The 26875-nt window shown below is 50.6% G+C and overlaps 1 protein-coding gene across 2 annotated transcripts; it reads right to left on the minus strand.

Moving 5' to 3' along the window:
• Nucleotides 1-1417: 1417 nt before the first annotated feature.
• Nucleotides 1418-26150, minus strand: SENP3 (SUMO specific peptidase 3). 2 transcript variants are annotated; one of them, XM_070954662.1, is made up of 11 exons: nucleotides 26047-26150; nucleotides 22503-23484; nucleotides 17629-17931; nucleotides 16736-16847; nucleotides 12774-12921; nucleotides 10334-10381; nucleotides 8882-8959; nucleotides 8009-8146; nucleotides 3618-3701; nucleotides 2724-2774; nucleotides 1418-2239 (listed from the first exon to the last, which is right to left on the minus strand). In XM_070954662.1, exons 2-11 carry the CDS (start codon nucleotides 23470-23472, stop codon nucleotides 2129-2131), a joined length of 2043 nt encoding a protein of 680 aa, XP_070810763.1. In that variant the 5' UTR covers nucleotides 23473-23484; nucleotides 26047-26150; the 3' UTR covers nucleotides 1418-2128. The 2 variants fall into 2 exon arrangements, with proteins under 2 accessions (XP_070810763.1, XP_070810764.1); XM_070954663.1 differs by lacking the exon at nucleotides 26047-26150 and adding an exon at nucleotides 24650-24686.
• Between the last annotated feature and the right edge of the window lie 725 nt (nucleotides 26151-26875).

Here is a 26875-nt window from a genome sequence, read left to right on the forward strand (position 1 = left end):
ACACTTCTTGTCACTAAGCGAACGTCTTGAGTTCTATCCCGTTTCACCACCTGTCTTGCCACGGTGGTTAAGTGAACGGCTGCAGCGGTCGTTAAGCGGATCTGGCTTCCCTGGCGACTGCGCGTCAGAAGGTCGCAAAAGGGGACCCCAAGACCACTGGATCACGGCGACCGTCATTTAAGACGAGTCCAATGGCCAAGCTGTGACCACTGGGGATGCTGCAACAGTCTTAAAAGAGTGAAAAGCGGCCGTGGCCACTAAATGAAACGTCGTAAGTCAAGGACTACCTAGAAAAGACTGACGGGGGCTCAAAGCAGCTTTTCTCAAAATGGTGCGGTTGGACTACAAGTCCCATCCTTTAAGTCAGTGTTTCTCAACCTTGGAAGCTTGAAGATGGGTGGACTTCAACTCCCAGAATCCCCCAGCCAGCGCTGCTGGCTGGGGGATTCTGGGAGTTGAAGTCCACCCATCTTCAAGCTACCAAGGTTGAGAAACACTGCTTTAGGTAGCCAAGGAAAGAGCCTCTCACCTTTTCTTTGGCAAAAGAGGGGAAACCGACCATTGCCATCTACCTGGACTTACAACTCTTCATTTAGTGACTGTTCAAAGTTACAACGGCACTGAAAAAAAACGACTTGGGAGCCTTTTCCACTCTTAACAACCTTCGAAGCATTCCCGGGATCAAAATTCGGACTCTTGGCAAGTGGGTCACATTTATGACGGGTCGCAGCGTCCCGGGGGTCACGCGATCCCCTTTTGCGACCGGAGCGAAGTTCACAGGGAAGCCAGATTCGCTTAACGACCAGGCGGCTTAACTTATCAACGGTGGCAGAGAGAGCTTGTAAAACGGGGCCAGGCTCACTTCAGAAACGTCTCGCTTGCCAAGAGAAAATTTTGGGCTCAGTTGTGGCTGTAAATCGAGGACTTCCTGTATCTGAGGGGCTGCCTCAAAGAAGAAAGGGGGGGTAGGGTCAAACTATTCTCCAAAGCCCCCGAAAGGGAACAACGGATGGAAACGAACCAAGGAGAGAAGCAACCTGGAATTAACGAGAAACTTCCTGACGGCGAGGACAATTTGCCAGTGGAACAACCTGCCACCAGAAGTTGTGGGTTGCTCCATCACTTTTAACACAACCGGACAACCAATTGTGCGAAGTGGTAACAGCGTCTCCTGCTCGAGCAGGGGGTTGGGCTAGAAGACCTCTGAGGTGCCCCCCCCCCCAAGCTCTCTTTCCGCTTGCCATCCCAGAGCCTTGAACCTCGGAAGAAACGGCCTGCAGGGACCCTCCGGGGACCCTGCAGGGCCACCACAAGTCCAGTTCGCTTGAATGCTTCTCCAAAGAACAATTTTTATTACCCACAATGGCAGCCATTGTATAAAAAAACGCTTGTTTTCAGTTAATCTCGGCCCCAGTGTAGAAACCTCGCCCCTTCCCCACCCCGGCCCACCCCAGTGCAGCCCCCTTCCCTCTTTTCCAACGCCTTCCCCTTTTTTTGGGGAGGGGGGGGGCGGAGGGAGAAATACATTATGAACTAACACAATGAAGCCACGGGGGTGACATAACACGAGAGGGGGTGTGATGTGTTTCTGTGCAGGGGTCTCCCGTGCCCCCCCTCCCTTTCCGGTCCTGAGTTCAGGATTTCCCCACGCTTTTCTCGGATCTGCAGGGAGCCTCCGCAGAGAGCGGGGCCCCGTCTCGGTCACCCCCCCAATGCCAACAGACCCCCAAAACCCTCTTCCCCCTCAATTCCCCAACAAAACAACCGAGAGAAAGGCCACCCTGTCCCAGGTTTAAATAGGAACAAAAAACCAAACAGAATGACCAGAAAGAAAAAGAAGGAAGGAAGGAAGGAAGGATCAGGGCGTAACTTGGCTTTAAAAAAACCGCCGCCCCCCCCCCGCCCCACGTAAGTCCGGTTGATCAAACCTCAGGCAGTCCCCTTGTCTCTGGCTGAAACCCAGGGAGGCTGGACGAAGAGGCGTTCCTGTCCAAGGACGGGACGGTGGTCCTGCGGCATCCCTGGTGGGGAGGTTGGGGGTGTGTGTGGGAGGAGGGGGTGAGAAAGAGAGGAGGGGGACGTGTGTGTGGGGGGGGGGGGGAGAGGGGGGAGTTGTGCAGCCGGGCTGTCACGCGAGGAGTTTGCAGTGGCACAGCTCCTTGTACATCTGTCGGCGGAGTTTCGGCATGTCCTGCTGCGTGAAGGCGAAGGGCAGGCCCAGGGCCAGGAATTTGGAATACTAGGGAAGAAGAAAAAGAAAAAGAAAAAAAGATTTGATTGATTAGAGGATCGACTTTCGGTCGGACTTTCCGATCGAGACCAATGCATGAGAATATTTGTAGCTCAGGGTTGAAATGAGGGCTCCTTGGTGCTCTCTGGGTTTTTTTTTTGGCAGACGTTTCGTGACCCAGCTGTGTAACATAATCAGTGCTAAAAATGCAACACCCCACTCCCTTCTCTCACTGATGATAGTTCCCTAGTTGGGTCATGAAACGTCTGGAAGAAAGCAGCCAAGGACTCCACAATCCTTTTCTCCCTTCCTCTTCCCCCTCATCCAGAAGGCCGGAAGCACCTTTTCCAGGAGCAAATTTCATTCAAAGCAGAGCTTCTGCCTTTCAACAGGTGGAAAAGGTGCCCTCCAGTCTCTGGATTTCCCCCCCCCACTCCATTGACACCCCCCCCCTCCCCATGTGCCAGGGCCCCTTCTGAGCTGGGCCTCTCACCTGCAGGACGAAGGCTCCACAATCACTGTCGTTGTTTTGTCGGGCGATGTTCTGGGTGGGAGAAAATGAAACCGGTCAGACGAGGCGGGGAAGAGAGAGAGAGAGCAGGGGGTCCGCAGCCCCCAAGGTTCCCACCCACCCACTCTCCTGACCTGACCATCCCACCCTTTGAGAAGGCAGGCCGGGCATTGGCCCCCTTCCTCACCTGGGCTCCCACCTGCCAAATTGCCGTCTCTGCCTTCCTGCCCGACATCCCTGAGCCACTCCGGGGGCACAATTCTCGCCTCCGTCCCCCTGAGCGGTCACTTCCGCCCAAGGACAGAGGGGCATCTGGCACCTTCTATCGTTTTATAACTCAAAGGATCAAGGTAGATTTTGGGGCCAGAGCCTGAAAAGGACTGAATTTAAGCATCCACCTAAACTAAAATGAGACTCAGTTTGATCTAGTGGTTAAGGTGCTAGCCTAAAAGCCAGGAGAGGGGGAGCTTGAGTCCCGCCTTAGGCACGAAAACCAGGTAGGTGAGTTTGGGCCCATCACCAGGAGACGGTGAGTTCTAGTCCCGCCTTAGGCATGAATGCCAGCTGGGTGACTTTGTGCCCGTCACCAGGAGACTGGGAGTTCTAGTCCTTGGGTGCCTGACATGCCAACAGGAGGCCGTGCCCGCTGCTGTCTTCTGGGTTCTGTCCCTCAAAGAGGTGGAAGGAGGGGAGTGCAGGAGAGACCCAACAAGCTGCAGCTGAAGAGCCTCCTGGCTCTCTCATGGCTGCCAGAGGGGTGATCCTCCTGGGTTAAATTTGGGAGGCCCCGAGAAGGTCAGGGAGAGGAACCCGAAGGAGCTGGGTCACCGGAGACCCCCCACTGCCATCCCCCAATGCCTGGGAAGAGACACCCACCATCTGGAAAACCCCTCTCCAGCCCTCTCGGAAGTCGGGACGGTTCTTCTTATCCGCTTCGGCTTGCAGGTACCTGCAGATGTGCTTTGGGGGGGGGAAGAGGAGGGGAAGGCACGTCAAACAGCAGCAGCAGCAGCTGCCCCATTGCCACCCCACAACTTTTCTTTTGTAATATTATTTTTTTTTATTTTATTCAAGTTAAAAATCCCTCCCCTCAAAATCCCAAAAAAAATCCACAAAACAACCGAGATATTTAAAAAGGTGCCTTAAAAAAAAAACAACAACAACAACAACAAAAAACAAGAACAGCTAGTCCTCGACTTACGACCACAACGGAGCCCAAAATCTTAAGTGAGACATTTGTGAAGTGAATTTTGTCCCATTTTACGACTTTTTGTGCCACAGTTGTTAAGCCAATCTGTGTAGTTGATATGTTAGTTAACACTAACCAGTGTTAACTAGTGTAGGAGCCTGAGTGGCGTAGGAGGCTAATGCCTCCTACTAAGGCAGCAATTAACATCCAGCTGCCTGCAATTACTGCGAGTTCGAATCTTACCAGGCTCAAGGTTGACTCAGCCTTCCATCCTTTCTAAGGTGGGTAAAATGAGGACCCGGATTGTGGGGGCAATAAGCTGACTTTGTATAAAATATACAAAAGAATGAAGGCTATTGCTTAACGCAATGTAAGCCGCCCTGAGTCTCCGGAGAAGGGCGGCATATAAAAATAAATAAAAATTAAAAAAAACATCATAAACATGAATTGGTTGCCAAGTGTCCGAATTTTGATCACGTTTGACTACAAGGATGTTGCAACGGTCATAAGTGTGAAAAACAATCGTACGTCCCTTTTATCAGTCCCGTTGTAACTTTGAACGGTCACTAAATGAGCTGTTATAAGTCGAGGACTGCCTGCATATACATATGATCCCCTCCTAGTTGAAAACTGATCAATAAATTAATACAGTGTTGGCTCCTTGCGAAAGAGGTTTTTTTTTTAAAAAAAAAAAACACTAGTAAAATCTATTTACAAATTAAATTGGCCTGTCTTTTACGTACTTTTATCCACGGCAAAATAGTTAACAGGAAGAATTAAGAATATAAAAGACCAAATGAAGATTTCCAAATTCTCTCTCAGCAAACTGGGATTGTAATCCACGGGTGGAAAGTTTTCCACAGCTTCCTATCGATCCCCAAATCACCCCCCAAAGTTCAAAAGTCTGTCCTGGATCAAATATCCATGGTTGTTTCTTTCTTTCTTTTTAAAATAATTTTATTAAATTTCTAAAGATTTAAGATACACAGTACAAAAAGAAACATAATACACCAAAAAAAGCAAGAAAAAAACACACACGCACAGACAAAAAACAAAAAAATATAAACAACCGAAGACAAACTTATCAAAATTTCAATACTCGTAACAACTTTTCTGCATCGCTATCTCTAGCCCAGTATTTCTCAACCTTGGAAGCTTGAAGGTGGGTGGACTTCAACTCCCAGAATCCCCCAGCCAGCCCTGCTGGCTGGGGGATTCTGGGAGTTGAAGTTCACCCATCTTCAAGCTACCAAGGTTGAGAAACACTGCTCTAGCCTATTTAACCTCTTTACACAAATTCTACTTCTAAATATCTCTTATCTTAAACTTACATCTTTCTTTAAATTATCTTGATTTCTATTTACAATTCGATCTCTTAATGCCCTCGCTTATCAAGTGCTGTCTTAATTCATCAATATAATAAATTCAGTCTCCACCGTAGGGAAAGTGCGTGAAAAGAGCTGGGCTCCCCACAACTCCAGCCTGCTCCCCAAATGCCCCGCACCCAACAGCCAAGGGTCTTTTTCTGAAAACAAGACAACCTTGCTGCCCCTTCTTTCCAGCCCCCTTCCCCCCCCACCTCTCTCCTGCCAATCTCGGTGGGGTCTCCGATGCAGCAGTGGGTGGAGAGACCGAGAGGGGTGCTCTGGGGGGAAGGGGGGGGGTTCCTCTTGGGTCCACGACCTCCCTGGGACTTTGCACTCTCCAAATCCTCTTCCCAAAAGGTGCTTTTTTTCCAAAAGAAAAACTGGACTTTCTTTGTTTTTTTTTCCTTGAAAACATTTCCCTTCTCATCCAAGAAGCTTCTTCGGTTCTGACTGACTGGTGGAGAATGGAAGGAGTGGGTTCAGCTCTTCTAGCCAGTTAGACCTGTTCTTGGATGATTCTTGGGTTTGGCCAGTCTAGAGAAAAGAAGGACTAAGGGGGGGGGGAGGACACGGTAGCAGCCTTCCAGTATTTGAGGGGCTGCCCCACGTAAGACGGGGGTCCACCTATTCTCCAAAGCACCAGAAGGCAGGAGAAGAAACGATGAAAATTCATCAAGGAGAGAAACAACCTGGAATTAAGGAGAAAACTTCCTAACAGTGAGAACAATTAACCGGTGGAACAACTCGCCACCGGAAGTTGTGGGTGCTGCATCACTGGAGGTTTTAAAGAAGAGATTGGATAACTATTTATTTATTTATTTATTTATTTATTTATTTAATTAAATTTTTATACCGCCCTTCTCCAAAATAGGACTCAGGGCGGTGCACAGCCAAGGTAAAAACAAGACATATATACAAACATGGTGAATCTAAAAAACTATTTAAAATAATTAAATATTTTGGCCGAATTAAAACCATTTCCAATTTAAAATCAATTTAAAAATTAAAAAATTTGGTCAAGCCAGCCCAGCTTGTTGGAATAAATAGGTTTTTAGGGCCCGACGAAAAATCCGGAGGTCTGTTATTATGCGTAATTCTGGGGGGAGGGTGTTCCAGAGGGTAGGCGCCACCACAGAGAAGGCTCTCCCCCTGGGGGTCGCCAGCCGACATTGCCTGGCGGACGGCACCCTGAGGAGGCCCACTCTGTGTGAGCGTACTGGCCGGTGGGAGGCTATTGGTGGCAGAAGGCGGTCTCGTAAGTACCCCGGCCCTAAGCCATGGAGCGCTTTAAAGGTGGTCACCAACACCTTGAAGCGCACCCGGAAGACCACCGGGAGCCAGTGCAGCTCGCGCAGGAGAGGTGTCACGTGGGAGCGCCTCGTCGCCCCCATGATCCCCCGCGCGGCCGCGTTCTGGACCAGCTGGAGCCTCCGGGTGCACCCCAGGGGGAGCCCCATGTAGAGAGCGTTGCAGTAGTCCAGGCGGGAGGTGACGAGTGCCTGAGTGACTGTGCGTAGGGAGTCCCGATCTAGAAAGGGACGCAACTGGCGTATCAGGCGAACCTGATAAAAAGCCCCCCTGGCCACGGCCGTCATGTGCTCTTCTAAAGACAGCCGTGTGTCCAGGAGGACGCCCAAGTTGCGAGCCCCCTCTGTGGGGGTCAATGACTTGCCCCCAATAGCCAGCGATGGCACCAGCTGGCTATATCGGGATGCCGGCAGCTACAGCCACTCGGTCTTGGAGGGGTTGAGTTGGAGCCTGTTTCTCCCCATCCAGGCCCGCACGGCCTCCAGGCACTGGGACAACACTTCAAGGGCATCATTGGGGTGGCCTGGGGTGGAGATATACAGCTGGGTGTCATCAGCGTATTGATGGAACTCCACCCCGAAGCCACGGATGATCTCACCCAGCGGCTTTACATAAATGTTGAACAGAAGGGGCGAGAGTACCGACCCTTGTGGCACCCCACAAGCAAGGTGCCTCGGGGTCGACCGCTGCCCCCCTGTCAACACAGATTGCGACCGGTCAGAGAGATAGGAGGAGAACCACCGCAAAACGGTGCCTGAATTTGTCTGAAATGGTATAAGGTTTCCTGCCTAAGCAGGGGGTTGGACTAGAAGACCTCCAAGGTCCCTTCCTCCTCTCCTCTCCTCTTTTCTCATCTATTCTTATTTTCTCCCCTCCTTTCCCTTCCCCTCTCTTCTATCCGTGAGAACAATTAACTAGTGGAACTACTTGCCACCGGAAGTTGTGGGTGCTCCATCCCTGGAGGTTGTTAAAAAGAGACTGGACAGACACTTGTCTTGAGACATTTTAGGGTCTCCTGCTTATTTTAAATTGCGTTTAAATTTTATATATGTGTTTCTTTTATTTTTGGGCTGTGCACCGCCCTGAGTCCTTCGGGAGAAGGGCGGTATAAAAATTAGATTAAATAAAATAAATAAATAAAATAAATTTATTTATTTATTTATTTTGTCGCATTTCTATGCCGCCCCACTCCCAAGGGACTCTGGGCGGCTTGAGGGGGCTGGACTAGAAGACCTCCAAGGTCCCTTCCGGCTCTATTCCGATTCCGGGAAGCGAAACGTTTCAAAAGGGGGGAAAAAAAAAAAACCAGTTGCCTTTTTGGAAAAGCACCTTTGGGACAACCGTGGAGGACGGGAGCATGGATCCAGATCGTCTCCTCCTGCCACACCTGGGAACCGCCTTACCTTGGGACACCGCCGGTTGAGGGTGCGCTGGGAATCCAGGTAGATGATCTTCTTCTGTTTCACCTCCACGCAGATCAGCGACCAGTGAACCTCCAGATGGATGGGGATCAACAGGATCTCTTTGTTAAAAATGTCCACCTGGGGGGGGGGAAGATGGGACACTAGAGGAGCTCAGCGGGGTCTGCCAGCAGGGCGTGGCCTCACCTTCTCCCTACCTGGCTGTACAGGTGGGGAAGGGGTGTTCGGGGTTCAGCCCTGGGGGAGCCCTGGATCTATAAGCTGCCCCGGGGCTTTTGGGATGGGGACACTCGGCATTCCTTGGGATGGGCGACAGGTTTCCGGGTGGCCACGTCCAACAAGAACCCTTTGGGTAGGCTGGACTACAAATCCCATGCATTTCCCCAACAGCAGAGCCTGGTACAGGTAGTCCTCGACTTACAACAGTTCCTTTAGTGACCGTTCGAAGTTACAACGGCGCTGAGAAAACGGACTTCTGATCGCTTTTCGCACTTACGACCGCTGAAGCGTCACGTGATCGAAATTCGGGCGCTTGGCAACTGACTCGTATTTATTGCGGTTGAGATGTCCCGGGGGGTGGGGGTGGTCATGTGACCCTTTTGTGATCTTCCCGACAAACCAAGTCGATGGGGGAAGAGACCGGATTCGCTTAATGACTGCGCCACTCATTTAACCCCTGCAGTAATTCGCTTAATTAACAGCGGCGAGAAAAATTTGCAAAATGGGGGCAATATCCCCCTTAGCCAACATCTCACTTAGCGACCGTTGTGGTCGTTATGTCGAGGACTACCTGTCCACCAGGCCAAGGGGCTGCCAAGGAAGGCTGGCGGAGAAAAAAAGAACAAGAACACTTACATTTTTGGTCCAACGCTTCACGCCTTCGTACCCCTTGGTTCGTAGCTTATCGTAGAAAAAACTGTTGAAAAAGTGAACCTGAGAGAGGGGGGGAAAAAAGAAAAGAGGAATGGAGAAGATGGAGGTGCAGAAAAGTCAGAGGCCGTCACTATTTGCCCAATTCACCAAATCCTGCTGTGATCTAAGACAGGGGTCTCCGAGCTTGGCAACTTTAAGCCTGGCGGACTTCAACTCCCAGAATTCCCCAGCCAGCTTTGCTGGCTGGGGAATTCTGGGAGTTGAAGTCCGCCAGGCTTAAAGTTGCCAAGCTTGGAGACCCCCCTGATCTAAGACAATGGAGGGGAACAATGGCCCTTTTATGACTTGTGGACTTCAACTCCCAGAATTCCTGGCTGAAGAATTCTGGGAGCTGAAGTCCACAAGTCATAAAGGGGGCACAGTTCCCCACCTCTAGGAGGGCACACGAGCCTTAAGCGCCCTTTTACCTGGGGTGCATTCATTTATTTAACGTATGGCATATCATGCAGGCCTTAGCAATATATACAGCAATGGCCAAAAGTGTGGAAACCTTTTGGGAAAAGTTGTATTTTTGAGGTTGGATGGCTAATAACACCACTTTTTTGGGGGGGGGGGAGTTTCAAGATAATCCTATTCCACAGCTGGAATGGCCCAGGAATAGCCCAGACCTTCATCCAATTGAAAATCTATGCAGCTGACTAAAAATACTGGTTACTCAGAAGCGACCCAGCAATAAAACCCAGTTAATAGAAGCCATCATTCAATCTTGGTTTCACATGATAACAGCTGCAGAACTAAAAGGCTTGGTTCCCTCCATGGGAAGACGTTGTAAGGTTGTCATTCATGCTTAAAGGTTACCCAACTAAGGATTAATTGACATGGGGATCATTTTTGCATATCTCGTTTTTTCTATGGTGATAATTTTTGTATTTCTCATTTTTTCTCCGTGTTTCGCTTTTCTTCTTTATACTGTAGCTGCTATTCTAATAGCAAATCCTTCATAAAAGTTATTGCATTACATTCTTGATTAAATTACCTTTCCATTGATATATAATTTTATGGTATCCATTGATATATAATTTTGTGGTACTAACTACTCCCCAAAAAAAGTGGTGTTACGAGCTAGGTTTCCACAATTTTGGCCACTGCTGTATTAACATTTAACCTAGGTTAGTAAAACATAATAAAATATAATTTTTTATCGAATTTTTATGATTTTTACATTTTGTATCAGTTGTGGGTTTCCTCCCGCCCCCCCAGTGAATGGACAAAACCTCTCCTTATTCAGAATCTCAAAGGACCTTCAGGGCAACCATCAAAGCATCTGTCCCAGGCTCAGTGTGGGGCGGAATGCTTTTGAACTCACAGCGTTTTTGCAAAGTCATATTCTGAACTTATTTCGCAAGCAAAAAAGGCTGGAAAACGGTGCCTCACCTTTTCTGGCACCGTGTCCATAACGAGGTCCCCATACATGTTCATCACCTGCTCGAAAGAGGGAAATGGTGGGATGGGTTACAACAAGAACACAAGATACGCACCTCTGGAGGGCAGTCAGCCTTAGGTGGGGAAGACCAAATCATTCCTACTGGACTGTATTCCCCCCCCCCAACAATTAGTAACCACAGCCCAGTATGAAACGGTGCTCAGGAGAGAAAGGAAATTATCAGAATATTTGTAGCTCAGGGTTGACGTGTGGGGTCCTTGGCGCTCTCTGGGTCTGGTTTCCTGGCAGACATTTTGTGACCCAACTAGGGAATATCATCAGTGCTAGAAGGGTGGGGATTGTGAAGAGGAAGAGGAGGAGGAGGAGGAGGAGGAGGAGGAGGACTGTGGGGTCTTTGGTGCTCTTTGAACTTGGTGTCCCAAAGGCGCATTTTTTTTCAGGAGGCAACTGGACTTTCTGGTTTTTTTCTTTTGAAGATGTTTCACTTCTCATCCAAGAAGCTTCTTCCGCTCTGACAGGATACTGGGGAATGGATGAGAAGCGAAACATCTTCAAAAGAAAAAACAAGGAAGTCCAGTTGCCTCCTGAAAAAAGCATCTTTGGGACAACCATGACCTGGATGGCCGAGAATCTTTAAAGACTCTGAGCTTGGTGGTTTTCTTGCAGATGTTTCGTGACCCAACTAGGGGACGTCACCGGTGCTAAAAGGAAGAGGGAGTTGTGGGGAGGAAGAGGAGGAGAAGGGGAGAAGAGAAGGGAAGGAGGAGGAGGAGGGAAGAGAAAGAAGAGGGAGGAAGAAGGGGAAGAGGAAGAGGAGAAGGGGAGGAGGAGGAAGAGAAGGAGAGAAAGAGGAAGAGGAGAAGGGAAGGAGGAGGAAGAGGAGGAGAGAAGGGGAGGAAGAGGGAGGAAGAGGGGGAAGAGGAGGAGAGAAGGGAAGGAGGAGGAAGAGGAGAGAAGGGGAGGAAGAGGGGGAAGAGGAAGAGGAGGAGGAGGAAGAGGAGAAGGGAAGGAGGAGGAAGAGTAGGAGAGAAGGGGAGGAAGAGGGAGGAGAGAAGGCAAGGAGGAAGAAGAGGAAGAGGAGAAGGGAAGGAGGAGGAAGAGAAGGAGAGAAAGAGGAAGAGGAGAAGGGAAGGAGGAGGAAGAGGAGGAGAGAAGGGGAGGAAGAGGGAGGAAGAGGGGGAAGAGGAGGAGAGAAGGGAAGGAGGAGGAAGAGGAGAGAAGGGGAGGAAGAGGGGGAAGAGGAAGAGGAGGAGGAGGAAGAGGAAAAGGGAAGGAGGAGGAAGAGAAGGAGAGAAGGGAAGGAGGAGGAAGAGGAGAGAAGGGGAGGAAGAGGGGGAAGAGGAAGAGGAGGAGGAGGAAGAGGAGAAGGGAAGGAGGAGGAAGAGGAGGAGAGAAGGGAAGGAGGAGGAAGAGGAAAGAAGGGGAGGTGTCAACCCTGAAGCTGACCTGACGGAAGCCATTTTGGTCACTTCAGTGTTGCCACACTGGAGCTGAGGGATAGGGAAGGGGGAATTGAGATAGAAGGGAATCTGTAGCCAAAACAACGTATTTTCTCTTGGGAACCATGGGCATTCTCACCCCGGTTGATGGAAGGTGGAGTGATGCCACCTGGTTGCCAGTCCGCACCGTGAAGGGGCCATGGGACTGATTGTTTGAAGAAAGTAGATTTTTTTTTTCTTATTAATTAGGTGAAAACCACAGGAGACTTCAGAATAATAATAATAATAATAATAATAATAATAATAATAATAATAATAATAATAATAATAATAATAACCGACTCAGGGCGGTGTACAGCCTATTTAAAAACACAAGACAAAACAACGGTTAAAAATTTAAAATGATTAAATAGATTTGGCTCAATTTAAAACCCCAAAAATTAAAATACCCAATTTAAAATTATTATGTTGATAGCCCGGCCTGGCGGAACAACAGGGTCTTCAGTGCGCAGCGAAACACCCGGAGGTCAGAGATCTTACGTATTTCCGGGGGCAGTTCATTCCACAGGGTATGTGCCAATATGATAATTCCAATAAAAGTATCCTTTGAGGAATCTACCTGTCTTGATTGCTATGCATTTATTACTTGGAGGAGGAGGAGGGAGGAGGAGGGAGGAAGAGGAGGAGGAGGAAGAGGACTGTGGGTCTCTGAGCTTGGTTGTTTTCTTGCAGACCTTCCACGTCATTCCACCTGGGATGACCCCTAGGCATAGAAAGGCGTAATTGTTCCAGCCAACGTTTAAAACGAAGCCCAGGGAGAGGGGCTCAGAAGAGCCCCTGCAGGTTAGAAAACCCCCTGCGAAGGGACCAGGACCTTTGGTGCTCACGGAGCCTGGGGCGCATCTGGGGCAACCTCCGGCCCTGTGCTCCCAAGGGCCTCTACAAGTCCCACCTCTTCTCCCGTCCTCCGCCTGGGGTGCAATGAGCCTACCTGGTCATTGAGCCAGTTGGACCCAAAAAGGGTCTGCAGGTCGTCCATGGTCACCACGTGGCGTTTGTAAGTCACCCGGAAGGTCCGAACCACGGCGTTGCCCGGCATGCGCTGGTAGGACTGGATCAGCTGGTTCACCAAGCTCTTCCTGGAAGGGGCCGAGAGAACGACAGGCCTTGGGGGACCCCTCCGTGGGAAGGGACACTGAAAGACGGGGTGGGGGTCTGGGGCCCTTCAACCCCCCCCCGTCCGTTGACTCCTCCTAAGGGGCATCTGGCGTTCCACGCCCTGGAGCTCCGCCAGACCCTCACCAGATCGGCTTACAACCGCTCATTTAGTGACCAAAGTTACAGGGAAATTGGCCAGTGGCTGCTGGAGTTTAAGGGAAGGTGGGAATGGGAGAGGAGGAGGAGGAGGAGGACTCTTTGTAGCTCAGGGTTGACATGAGGGCTCTCTGATGTTGGTGTTTGGTGTTCTCTGAGCTCGCTGGTTTTCTTGCAGACGTTTCATGACCCATCTACGTAACATCATCAGTGCTAGTAAGGAGTGTGGTTTGATGTCATATTCTATTCTAGTGGCTTGCCGTGTCTGTGTTGTTGAGGGTGGCCTTAGATAGTGGCCCCCAACCTTTGGGGGACCAGGGACCAGTTCCACGGAGAGAGGTTTTCCCACGGACTGAAGGGGACGTGGTTTCACATGCTACTTGCATCCCACGGATGGGAGCTTCCCTTGTTTGGGCGGCCCGGTTTTCAGCATGCTGCGGCCCGGTGCTGGTCCACAGACTGGGGGTTGGGAACCCCTGGCCTTAGATATTTAATCTCACCTGTATTGTCATTCCCCCCCCCACCCCACCCGCTTGTGGGCACACTGGCACACATTAAAAATGAAATTCCCTTGCTTCTCTCAAAAGTGTACACATGCACCACATACATAGAGGCATGCTATATATACATATGTATGTATGCAAAAATTTAAAATCTCGGGTGTTTTCCCGCATCATTGTAAATAAGTTATGTAGGTGAATACATATGTATGTATTCACCTACACCCTATACACTAAGAATCAGTGCAGGGAAAGCGCCTGAGAGGGAGACCACAGCTGCCATATATATAAGGATGTCTGCAAGAGGGACCTAAAGGCTCTGGGAATGGACATTAACGAGGGGGAAACCTTGACCTCCGATCGTTCAGCTTGGAGGCTAAAGACTCAGCAAGGCCTTCTCCCATTCCAAGAGACCCTTGAGGCGAAGAGGCAGTCCCGGAACCGGCGAAATCTGGGGGGTGGGCAGGGGACGGAACGGATCTGCCCTCCGTGGGGAAGGGATTGATGGCCTTTTTAGTCACACCAGATGCTGTTTCAGGACCTCTTTCCAGAGCACGATGCCATCGTCTCTTGAGACTGAAGGATGCCAATGAGTGACCCTAACATATATATCCATACAGCACTTATCATGCTTTGCTTGGGCCGTTTGCTGTTGGCTTCTCTGGCAGTGCCTGGATGGGGTTCTTGGTTACTTGATTGTGGGGGTGTGATGTTAATCTTGGGGTCTGCTGATCTGGGTGCCGATTGCCAGTGGGGTGGGAATGCCGGGCTCTGCTTAGTCTCTTTCGCGTCACCTGTGGATGTGCCTGTTAATGTCTCTGTGCCTGCTGATCTGTCAAGAGTGAAAGGCTTCTAGGGGAGGGAGGAGGGGCAGCTCAGAAAGGGCAAAGGCCCCTCTGAGCCCTCAGCAGGAAAAGGGGCCTAGGAAGCATCCAGAAGGGAGGGAGCATCCCGCGTAGCTTGGGGATTGAAAGGAAAGGAGGAGGGACAGATTCTCTTAGTGTAACCTTACAATAAAAGTAGAGTTAGCGCTTGTGATTTTTTTTTTTTTTTTTTACCTTCTGTATGGATGATCTCCAGAATATTAGGGAGGTCTCTTCTGGCCCTAGAATCCTCCACTCTTTTTTTTTTTTTAATTTAATTTATATGCCACCCTTCTCTGGAGACTCAGGGCGGCTTACAATGCGTTAAGCCTTCATCCTTTTGTATATTTATATAAAGTCAGCTTATTGCCCCCACAAACTGGGTCCTCAATTTACCTACCTTAGAAAGGATGGAAGGCTGAGTCAACCTTGAGCCTGGTGAGATTCGAAATTACAATAATTGCAGACAGCTAGTGTTAATCACAATGCTATTAGTCTGCTGAGCCACCAGGCCCTTTCGTCTGTCTGCCTATTTCAAGAAAAGATCTCTCTCTCTCATCTCTCTCTCTAAGAAAAGATATTTATCGATGGCATCTATTGATGAATATCCATCTGTCTGTCTGTCAGTCTGTCTATTTAAAGAAAAGATCAGACAACCATTCTTCCTGGACTTCCTGGATATAAGGCCTTGGGCCCCCGGGGGTTTGACTAGAAGACCTCCAAGGTTCCTTCCAACTTTTATGATTCTACAATCTCCCTCTCCCTCTTTCTCATTCTGTCAACCCTGAAGCCATTTTGGAGCCTCTTCAGGGCTGCCACAGCCAGGCCGGTTGGAGCTGTGGGAACGGGAACGGGGGAGACAAGAGACAGCTCCGGACCCGTAGCCAAAATAAAATTCTTCCCCCTGAGAACCAAGGTCGTTCTCACCAGGTGCTGAAGCCAACTGGAGTTGGGGCTGTGACCTGATTGGACCGTGTGATGGAGGCCTGGCCTGGGGGGGGGGGGGGAAAGCAAGGAGTTTGGGGTCTGGTTTGGGTGGGGAAAACCTCGGGGCCTTCAGAGTCGGGTTTTCACCAGCTGTGCCAATATGACTTTCCTAATAGATCCACACTTTGAGGAAACCCCAGAGTTTGCATTGCGTTGGGTTTGTTGCTTGGAACGCTGACAACTCCTCTCTCTCGTCTGTCTGCCTGTCTATCTCAAGAAAAGATTCCTATCTATGGTATCTATTCATATCTATCTAAATACTGTCTGTCTGTCTGTCTATCTATATACCTACCTATCTATCATCTACCTATCATCTCTATCTCAAGAAAAGATCAGGTAAGCATTCTTCCTGGATGATATAAGGCCATGGGCTCCCGGGGTTTTTTTTTGTTTTGTTTTGTTTTTTTAATTTGATTTATATGCCGCCCTTCTCCGGAGACTCAGGGCGGCTTACAATGCGTTAAGCAATAGCCTTCATACTTTTGTATATTTTTTATACAAAGTCATCTTATTGCCCCCACAATCTGGGTCCTCAATTTACCTACCTTAGAAAGGATGGAAGGCTGAGTCAACCTTGAGCCTTGGAGAGATTCGAACTTGCAGTAATTGCAGGCAGCTGATGTTAATAACAGTGCTTTAGTCTGCTGCGCTACCCGGGCTCTACCAAGGTTGGACTAGAAGACCTCCAAAGTTCCTTCCAACCTTATGGTTTCTCTCTCTCTCTCTCTCTCTCCGCCTCTCCATCCACCCATCTCCACCCACCCAGCCGTTTTCAAGAAAAGATCAGGCGGCCATTTGACCAGAAGGATTCCTGCTTTGAGCTCCTGGGGGGGTTGGACTAGAAGACCTCCATGGTCCCTTCCGTCACCCTGCAAGGGCTGAAGCCCTCCCGCTCGCCATGAGCCGTGTAAGGGACCTCAATTCCCAGCATCCCATTATTTCTAGCTGGGAATTCTGGGAGTTGCGTCTTTTCATTTGCCTGGAATTGCAGCTTGGCTCTTTCCAGAGATCTGCAAGGCTTTTCTTCCCAGGGGTACATTAGATCTGTGTGTGTGTGTGTGTGTGTGAGGGTGGGAGACAACAATTTCCCTTGCAGGGGAGCTTAGATTTGGGGTGGGGGGGCTGGCAAGGTGCTGTAGGGCAGCCTTGATCTTCCAGCTGGGGGGAAGCAAGCTGAGCTATTTGCCCATTAGCGGCTGGAGGGGGGGGGCGCGGGCATGGAGGAGTAAGAACGGGGAGAGGGGGGGGTTAGCAGTGTGTGTGTGTGTCTGGGGGGAGGGAAATCTTACCTCTGGAGGGTGGAGAATTCCTGCTGAAAGATGTCCTCCAGCTTCCCCACCACCTCGTCCACGCTGATGGGGATGAGGCTGCCATACGTCTGCAGGAACTCGTCCAAGATGTCTGGCAGGAAGGACGGAAGAAAGAAAACGGAAGCAACCAAATTCAGTCCATCTTTGGGGGGGGGGGGGTGTCTCAATGTGGGGGCGAGAGAAAAGGGGGGTGGGGGCTGCCTTTAAGGCTGCTGGGAAAAAGCTTTTTAATCCACATTTAATGTTCATTTTTAACCCATCCTTTTTTTCTTTTCTTTAATTGTAAATTTTGCACAGGTGGTCCTTGACTTAAAACAGTCCATTGCATGACCGTTTACATCAGTGTTTCTCAACTTTGGAAGCTTGAAGATGGGTGGACTTCAACTCCCAGAATCCCCCAGCCAGCAGCGCTGGCTGGGGGATTCTGGGAGTTGAAGTCCACCCATCTTCAAGCTTCCAAGGTTGAGAAACACTGGTTTACATTATCATTGAAAGAAAAGAGACTTAGGACTGTTTTTCACACTTAACGACTATTGCAGCATCCCCGTAGTCAAATTTCCGACGCTTGGCAACGGACTCGTAATTATGACAGTCGCAGCGTCCCGGCAGGGTCATGTGATCCTCTCCGGATGAACAAAGTCAACGGGGGGAAAAGCCAAATTCACTTAACAACCGGGTCGCTAAATTATCAACAGCAGTGATTCGCTTAAGAACCGTGGCAAGCAAAGTCGCCAAATGGGGCAAAACTCACTTTAACAAATGTCTCATTTAGCGACAGGATTTTTGGACTCGATTGTGGCCATAAAGTCGAGGACTGCCTGGGAGAGGCACCCAGTCTCCACAAACAAAACAGACACACACGCTGCTCTTACTGTGCACACACGTGATGTGCTCCTCCCGCAGCAGACTGGGCTGAGCCGCGTTCTCGCCCGGCCTCTCTTCGGTCTCTTCGGCAGCCGCGTCGGCCGGCTGGCTCCCGCCTTCCACCCGGCCGGCTGAAGGATCCAGCAGCCGGCCGTTGTCTCGGGTCCCTTGGAAAAGTTCCTCGGCCACGTGGCTTCCGATGCTACAGACGTTGCTGATGAGGATTGTGGCGTCCGGCAAGCCGGGCAGGGAGCAGAGGTCGCCGTCCGGAGGAAGAGAGGCGAAACCGTTGGGAAGGGCATCCAGGGCGTCTGCAGGACAGGGGGGAGAAGTTTGGGGGGGGGGCTTCAATGAATCTGATCACTGCGGTTGTAGGAAGCGAGGAAAGTGCTAGACGGGCAAACAGATCACCGCCCCACCGAGTGGAAAATTCTGCAAATCTTGCCAGATTTCGGGAACACGTAGCTGAATCTGACATGTGAGTGGATCCCTCTTTCTGCCAGCAGATTTTTGAGGAAAGAGATTGAAAGGGAACCCTTCCTTTACAACACTGTTTCTCAACCTTGGGTGGATTTCAACTCCCAGAATTCCCTGGCACGGATGCATTCCTTTTGAGGTTTATGCCCACTGTGGCCTGCTTACTCTCTTATAATCCCTTCCTCTGCAATCTCTCCACCATAGAAGGGGTAAAAAAAAACAAACCCAGGCATGGCCGTCTGGGGAATTCTGGGAGCTGAAGTCCACCCATCTTCAAGTTGCCAAGGTTGAGAAACATGGCTTTAGATCAATATTCCTCAACTCTGGCAACTTCCTTAAGTTCCCACAATTCCCCAGCCAGAACGGCTGTCGTTGAGAATTCTGGGAGTTGAAGTCCATAGACCTGAAAACTGTCAAGGCTGGAAAACATTACACCTCACAGTTAACGAGACTCATTTTCTTATTTTGGGAGAAGAATAAGGTAGGCAAGGTAGGACTTCTTCCTTGGCCTAGAATTCATCCCCCGCCCCCAACAAGCAAAAACCACTTCAGTGGTATGGATTGGTGGGCTCCTGTTCAATAAGCAGGGAAGGCCTCGGGCACAGCTCTATCTGGTCTTCTCCCAGACTGAGAGATCCTTCAGTCGCTCCTGCTCTGGTCAGCTTGTGGCTTGACCACTGCAATACGCTCCATGTAGGACTACCCCAAATCTGAATTCTGGGTTCCTCTTGGATTAAACAATATTGGGGACCCCAGAAAAGATCCAGATCTGAGGGAGAACTTCATTTAGGGTCTGCAGCTCAAGCAGAGGGTTGGACTAGAAGACCTCTAGGGTCCTTTCCAACTCATTCTGGATGGTCTTGGGTGAGGGTCCCTGAAGCCTCCTTCTGGGTAAGGTGGCTTTGCTTTGGTTGTCCGACTGGTGCCGCCTTCCGTTTGTTGTTTCGATCGCTGTGTTATTGTTTTGCGTGCTGTTAAGAATCGATTGAAGGCAAAAGGAAAGAAGGGGACGGATGGCAAAGGATGAGAAGATTAGGGAGGTTCATCGACTCAACGAACGTGAATTTGGGCAAACCGACCGCAACCAGTCTTCCCAGCATTCAGACTCGTGCTGGAGCCCATCCTTGTGGAACTTCTCTCTACCAGAGTGTGGGCTTTGGGCTATTCTGTGTGGTGTGTGTATGTGGCCCTTGTTGTGTGTGGCTTTTTAGATTTTGATTGTGGTGTTGATGGCTGGCTCTTAAGTCGTTGGCTGCCGTTTCCTTGAGCTGCCAAGCACTGATGTTAAATCAGCATTCCAGTTGACTGGCGTTTCCCAGGCTTCGCTCACTTCCCTGGCTGTTTTTGTACCTGCTCGTCCAACAATCTTAGTTGGTGCAAAACTGAATGCACGTCCTATGTGTAGCCCAAAGCACACCCACTGCTAGAGAGAACTTCCCCGGCTGCAGCACGAGTCTAGAAGCTCAGAAAACTTCTGGTCCCAGTGATTGACCCAGACATTATCCTGCGACACGTCTATTCGCCTTCATGCGTGAAAAATGTAGCAATTAAATAAAAGAGATTTTCCTCATCCTAACACCAAGTGGTGCCATAGATGGAGGCCTCCTTTCTGAGCAGGTGGTCATCAGCTGTTTTGCCTGGCGTTTTCCAAACCACGAATTGGCCCCGAAAGACCCCTATAACCACCACACATCAAGCCTCAACAGCCCCTGGCCCCTGGACTAGATGATCTACAAGATCCCTTCCAACTGTCAATCTGTAATCTCCATAATCTCACTCCATAGCAACCAGAGTAAATACACCCAAATTGCCTTGCCTTCTCTGTATAACCTCTCCTCTTACCCTCCGCATCCCTGCGTCTCAACCTCATTGATTTTACGAGGTGCGGACTTCAACTCCCAGAATTCCCCAGCCAGTATGGATTCACCAGAATTGAGTGTGGAAAGGACAAGGACAGATGTGGCTGGAGTGCCTTTGTCGTGTTTTTTGATGGGATAAACTTTCTTAATCGACGGCGGGAATGCGGTTGAAGTAATATACCTTGAGTTCAGCAAAGTGAAAAAATAACCCGTGACAAGCTAAATTAATAAACAGGATAAATATGGGTTAGGTGGCATGACAATTAAATGGGACTCTGATATGCTGGCTGGGGAATTCTGGGAGTTGAAGTCCACCCCTCTTAAAGTGGCCGAGTTTGAGAAACACAGCTGTACGCTTTTGTGGCGTGTTATGGATTTATCTTCTAGCTTATCTTGCTCCCATCAATAAATGTCTGGGCCAGAGAACCATTAATAAATGTTGCAATTTGGAACATGAAAGATATACCATACCCTGCAAGGCTGGGAAAGTTTGTGATAGGAGAAATAAATAAGACCCATTGTGGTGATACTTACTGTTCTATAATTACCTACTCTATGGTTACTGGAGACTCAACTGTGGGAATAAGGAAGACTCTTAAGTAAAGTGACTTTTGATGTTTGGAAATAAACATCATTACTACTGGACTATTTAAATGAAACTGACTGAATAAGCTTGGAATATAAAGAACTGTGAGTATTGCCACTTCCTGAGAAGCAACATTGGACCTGAATATATTGTATTTGGACCACTGAGTAAAAACGGGACTTTCTAAAATAAGATAAGAAGCTCCATCAGGAGGAAATAAGTGAACTCTCAAAAGAAATGGGGTTGATGTTCCAATGTATTAAGGACACTATGACAAAGAATTACAGGGAGAAAGAAATAGAAAGAATCTACTGCAGGGCATAAATGGGAAAATAGAAAATACCCTGCAACTAATAATGAATGAAGACCAAAGATTCCAGGAAAGAGAGGAGTCAACAGAAAAAATGGAGGAAAAGACAGAACAGAAAAAAACCAGCACAGAAGAGGAGGAGAAGATAATAAAGATAATAAACTAAGGGGAAAGTACTTTGACAGATTTAAAAAGAGAATTGGATAAGCAGGAAGATACTTTTGAAAGTGGATAATCTGGAGGCCGGGCAGCATAGGAGGATAAAGAGGAGAGACTGAATAGTGAAGACACAGATGTAGACAGAGACAAGGATCCGAGAGAGGCGTATGGCAGGCAAGTCAAAAGCAAATAAGAATTGAAGTATTAAAACGAGCAAGAGATGATGGATAGAAAGGAATTTTTTTTCCATTTTTTTTTAGTATAATGATGGCCTGATTAAAAACTAGAATAGAGGTAGAAATAAGAATACACACTCTTATATAAAGTAATAGCTAGATGGAAAGATTAGAGATTGAAAGATGATATTAAGTATGTTTAAATAATATGGTGATTGGCACTAAAATGTTGCACTGAAACATTGAGTAATTAAATAATAACGGACTATATCTTAATATAAACATGTGTATCAAGACTAGGATCAGGTCTTCTTCTTCTAGGCCTGACTAGAAGCCAGAATAGAATTAGAAATAAGAAATAGGGTGAATATTAGCACACATTTTTTTTATATATACAATAGAATAAAAGAAATAACTAATGGGAAAGATCAGAGGTTGAAAGATGGCATTACTATGCCAGCTGAAATAATATTGTGATTGGCATTAAAATGGAACATTGAAATATTGAATAACTACTTTAAAACATACATGTATATTAATACTAGGTTTTCATAAGTTTGATTAATGTAACAAATATTATTATCATTATTGCCACTTGTCCCAAAATGAATGATACCCAGATGCCACACTGTTCATGTATTGATGTTGAGGTATATATATTTTTTTAAAAATAAAAATAAATGTTGCAATTTGACATAAGCCGGTCATTAGGGCAGAGAACCAGTTGTTAAAAAACACCGGGAACCACAAAATCCTTTTGACATCTCTCTCTCTCCCCTCCCTCCCTCTCTCTGTATCTCTCCCTCTCTCTCCCGCTGTCTCCCTCTCCCCCTCTCTCTGTATCTCTCTCTCTCCCCTCCCTCCCTCTCTCTGTATCTCTCCCTCTCTCTCCCGCTGTCTCCCTCTCCCCCTCTCTCTCTATGTCTCCCTCTCTCCCCCCCTCTCTGCCTCTGCCCTGGCTGCTTCTCTATTCACCCTACCTTCTCAGGCCAGGCGAGGAGTGACTGGGAGGGGAGGGCGAGGGGCGGGGCCAGCCAGTGGTGGGATCACCTGACAGGGAGCCACAGCAGAGGGCCCAAAGAGCCACATGCGGCTCTGGAGCCGCAGGTTGCTGACCCCCACCCTATACCATTCTGGACAAATGGCGGTCCAGTCACTTCTTAAAAACTTCCAGTGTTGGAGGAGCACCCATAAGTTCTGGAAGGCAAGCCATCCCACTGATTAAGGGTTCTCCAGTCAGGAAGTTTTTTCCTTCGTTCTAGGTTGGATCTGGGTTCTAGAGCAGAAATCCCCCCCACCCTGGTTTGGCTTTTACCTCCATCTCCGTCCAGGCCGTGCTGCGGCTCTCCCATCTTCCTAGTCCTGGGGGACACCTGGGCACCCCGGGCAGGGTATTTGAGCAGGGTGGCCGGTTCTTCCTCCCCGGGTTCCATGGCTCCGGGGTCCTTGTCGAAGCTCACCCGCTGGAGCTCCATGTACTGAGGGTAGGGGGATGCCTCTTCTATCAGGGCCCCCAGCAGGCTGAGGCGGGAGTGCTGAGGCGTGGATGGAGACGGGGGGAAGGCTCCCCCCAATTCGTAGTCCAGCCGTGGCTCAGAAGAGTGGGGCTTGCAGCCAGCAGGGTGGGGCCGGCCCTTGGCTGCGCTTTGGCAGTCCTCCACCTCTGCTCCCAAAGGGCAGCTTTTCTTAAAGACGGGGAGGTGGTCGTCGTCGGGCTGGGAGCCGGGGGAGAGGGACATAGACGACCGGGCCCGCTTTGCCCCTCCTCGCCGGCGTCCCTTGGTGGCCATTTTGCCCAACAGCTTCCAGTGGAAAGCCAGAGAGCTCTTGGAATACAGAAACATCCGGAAAGCACGCAGAGCCCGTTGTCGCTTACGGCGGAAACAATGTCTGGAGGTCCCCAGCAGCTGCGGACGCCTTCTGGCCTGAGCGCCGGTGCCGACTTCGAAAGGCCAGGCGCGCCCTCCGCTCCTGGCCAACTTCCCCCGGGGGGCTTTGTGCCGGGAGAGCTCCGAAGGGCCCCCCGCCACCCCCCAGCTGGATACGCGGGAGAGATCCCACTGGCCTTCGCGGTGTTCGTCGCTGCTGGAGGACAAGGGGTTGAAACTGGGAAGCGGCTTCTTGGCGCAGGCCAGGCGCCGGCTCCCTTCGAAGCAGCCGCCTCGTTGGTGCTCCGGGTCGCGCCATTCTCGGGAAGCTCTGCAAAACTGGTCGGGGTGCCCCATGGGGTCGTGGAGGCTGGGGGGGCCCCCCCAGTACTTCTTGTCTTGGATGCTTTCCTTCATCGCTCCGATGTGCTGAAGGGGGAAGAGAGAGAGAGACGCAGCTCTAATCAGGGAGACGTGGCCCGTGGGCTTCCGAGCAGAAGGATCCGAAACTGACCTCTCACGCATTTAACTCCCTGGGGGACCCAAAAACGGGGCTTTGAAGATCAGAGGAACCCAGAACCGCCACAGTTAGGGGCCGTCAGCTCATTCCCTGCTTAGTGCAACCACATTTATTATTTGATATTTAGCCCATCTTTACTACCTTATACGTAACTTGAGGTGGCAAGCATGGATAACACGCCCTTCTCTTTTATTTCCCCCCACAACCAACACCCTGTGAGGTGCGTGTGTCTGAGAGAGAGATAAGACTGGCTCAAAGTCATCCAGTGGGGTTTTCCGGCTTAAGGTGGGATAGAACTCACCGTCTCCTGGTGATTGAACCAGTCACCCAACCAGCTTTCATGTTAAAGAGGGACTACAATTCTCTCTCCTGGTGATTGGCGTGAAGTCACCCAGCTAGCTTTCGTGCCTAAGGCAGGACTAGAACTCACCATCTTCTAGTGATTGGCCCAATGCCACCCAGCTGCCTTTCATGTTAAAGAGGGACTACAACTCTCTCTCTCTCTCTCCTGGTGATTGGTGTGAAGTGACCCACCCAGCTTTCATGCCTAAGGCAGGACTAGAACTCACTGTCTCCTAGTTTCCAAGTCAGCACCATAACCAATAGGCCAAACTGGCTCCCTAACCCAGACTTCAGCCCATTGCCGTCATTTCCTCCACCCTCTCCCAGTGGATGGCGGCAACCATTTTAAAAACAGAGCAACCCCAAAGCCCAGAGCATTTTTCAGAACGACCCCCATGTTCCTCTTTCACGACAGCTTCCAAAGAGGCAACACTTTCCCACTGTCCCTGTGACAACTTTCTGGACAGAAACAGACGGCCCCAGTTCTCAAGGGCTGTTTGGAGGCCTAGCACTTTTGCTGCTGTGTTTTTAAATGGCCCACAATTGTTCAGAGAAGATGCTTCACCTGCATTTATTTTTTTTTGGGGGGGGGGGGGAGCTATGACTGCATTTGCCTGCCCACTTGCCTGAGCTGCCCACACAGGTAGTCCTTGACTTACGACAGTTCATTTAGTGACCGTTTGAAGTTACAACGGCACTGAGGAGTGACTGATGACCGTTTTTCCCACTTACGACCGTTGCAGCATCCCCAGGGTCACGTGATCAAAACTCAACTTCTTGTCTACTGACTCAGATTTATGACGGTTGTGGTGTCCTGGGGTCACGTGATCCCTTTTTGTGACCTTCTGACAAACAAGGCAATGGGGAAGCCAGATTCAGTTACGAACTTAATAGAAATCTTTATGGACCACACAAGGAATTCGTCTCTGGTGCATAAGGTCTCAGTGTACCTACAACAATAGTGACAGAACGACAACTGCAATGATGAACAAATGCAGCAAGGAAGGTCGTAAAATGGAGCAAAACTCACTTAACAACTCTGTCCCTCAGCAGCAGAAACATTGGGCTCAACTGTGGTTAAGTCGAGGACTACCTGCGTAAGTGCAGCGTTAAGGTGCACAACAGAAAAAGGGTTATAACACCCTTGAGTGGGTCAGAACTCTCTGGAGAAGGACCGGAGGCTTTCAAGCAGGGCTCTCCAACCTTGGCCGCTTTTAGGGCCTGCGGACTTCAACTCCCAGTGTTCCCCAGCCGGCCTGGCTTTTTCTCCCCCTCCTAAACAACCCAAAGCCTTGCCCCTCCTTAAAGCCTCTTCTTAGGCCCAGGCACTCAGAACATGCTCAGGAACCCAGCAACCCTTCACAGAGGATCAAGCGGAGGGTGGAACTCCCAGAATTCCAGTGGGCCAGCGGGGTGTCTGGGAAATGGGTCTTCCCACACAGCCGCAGGTTGGAAAAATTAGGGCAAATATCAGGAATATTGGCCGTGCTGAACTTGGGAAAAAAAAGTGAAGCATGGTTAGACTTCAATTTGGGAATCCTGGGACTTGTAGTCCACCCCTCTTAAAACATGCTGGGTGGGGAATTCTGGGAGTTGTAGTTCAGGTATCCTAAAGCATGGCTGTGTGGGGAATTCTGGGAGTTGTAGTCATCTAAAAGCATGGCCGGGTGGGGAATTCTGGGAGTTGTAGTTCAGGTATCCCACATGCATGGCCGGGTGGGGAATTCTGGATGTTGTAGTCCAGGGGCCAAGACTGGACCTTCCCTGCTTTAAAACCTTCTGAATCCTCCAAGGAAATGGGGGCAGGGCGAGGCTCAGCCACACACAACCCCCCCACCCCGATTTGGGGGAGGGAGGGGCCAGTGGGAAGGGTCCCATGAGGGGGGGAGGCAGCGCAGGGGCCACTGGGGGGGGGGGTTCCTGGTGGGGGCGACCGAGGAGACCCCCGCGAGGCCTGAGGGGCGGGGCCGGGCGCGAGAGGGGGCGTGGCCGAGAGGGACGGGGGCCTCCCGAGGGGGGCCGCATGGCGCGCGGGGCACGACGGGAGGGGCGCCTGGGGGAGGGGAGGCAAGGGAGGCCGGGGGGGGGAGGCCTGAGGAGGGGTCCGGGCCCTCGCGGGCGCGCCTCACCGTCTGCGCAGCGGGCCCAAGGCCGCGGCCCCCGCGGAAAGAGAGGCCGGGCAGCGAGGGAGGCTCCGCGCTCGCTCTCCCCTCCCACCACCGCCGCCGCCGCCGCCGCCGCCTCCTTTCCTCACAAACTGCCGCGGCTGCCGGCGCCGCCCAATGGCGTCATCAAGCGGCGTCGGGAGGAAAGGGCGGGGCCGCCCGCCGACGGAGGGAGGGAGCGAGCGCGCTCAAGGACGCTGTGAGGCGCGTGACGTCACGCGGCGCCGCCTTTCGCGCCACGCCCTCTCTCCCACCCCCCTCCTCGCGCGAGGCACGACGGGATTGGGCGCCGCCTATGGGGGGGGGGGAATGCCGGGAATTGTAGTCCCGAGCGGGAATATGGTGGGTGGGGGGGTTTCGCTGCCCAGCCAGCCTGGCAAGGAGGGTCTCTTTTAGGCCCTTCGCTGTCCAGCAACCCCGTTTCCCCCCGAGGGACGTCCCACATCGGTGCCCAGCTGGCCCCCTGCCTGGCATGGGCATGGCCTCCCTCCGCCTGCCAAGCAGACCCAGCGCCCCCCCCCCCCACAGGCCAGGCCTGGTTGAGTGTGTGGGGGGGGTCCAGGTTTCTCCTCAGCAGCACAGGGGACCCCCTTGCCTGGCCCTGGGCGTCTTGGGCAGGTGCCTCCTTAGTACCCACACAAACAGCCCCCCCACCCCACCCCCAAGAGACACAGGGCAAGGCAGGCAAGACCAAATCTCCGTTTTATTTGCATTGCAGTTCCAGGCTGACGGGGGAGGCCCGGGGGAGTCGTCGGCGTCTTCGGACCAGGAGCCAGACCGTGAGGGAGAGAAG

This window comes from Pituophis catenifer, unplaced genomic scaffold, assembly GCF_029215685.1.
Source record: "Pituophis catenifer annectens isolate HBS135680 unplaced genomic scaffold, rPitCat1.0.hap2 SCAF_15, whole genome shotgun sequence".
NCBI lineage: Eukaryota > Metazoa > Chordata > Lepidosauria > Squamata > Colubridae > Pituophis > Pituophis catenifer.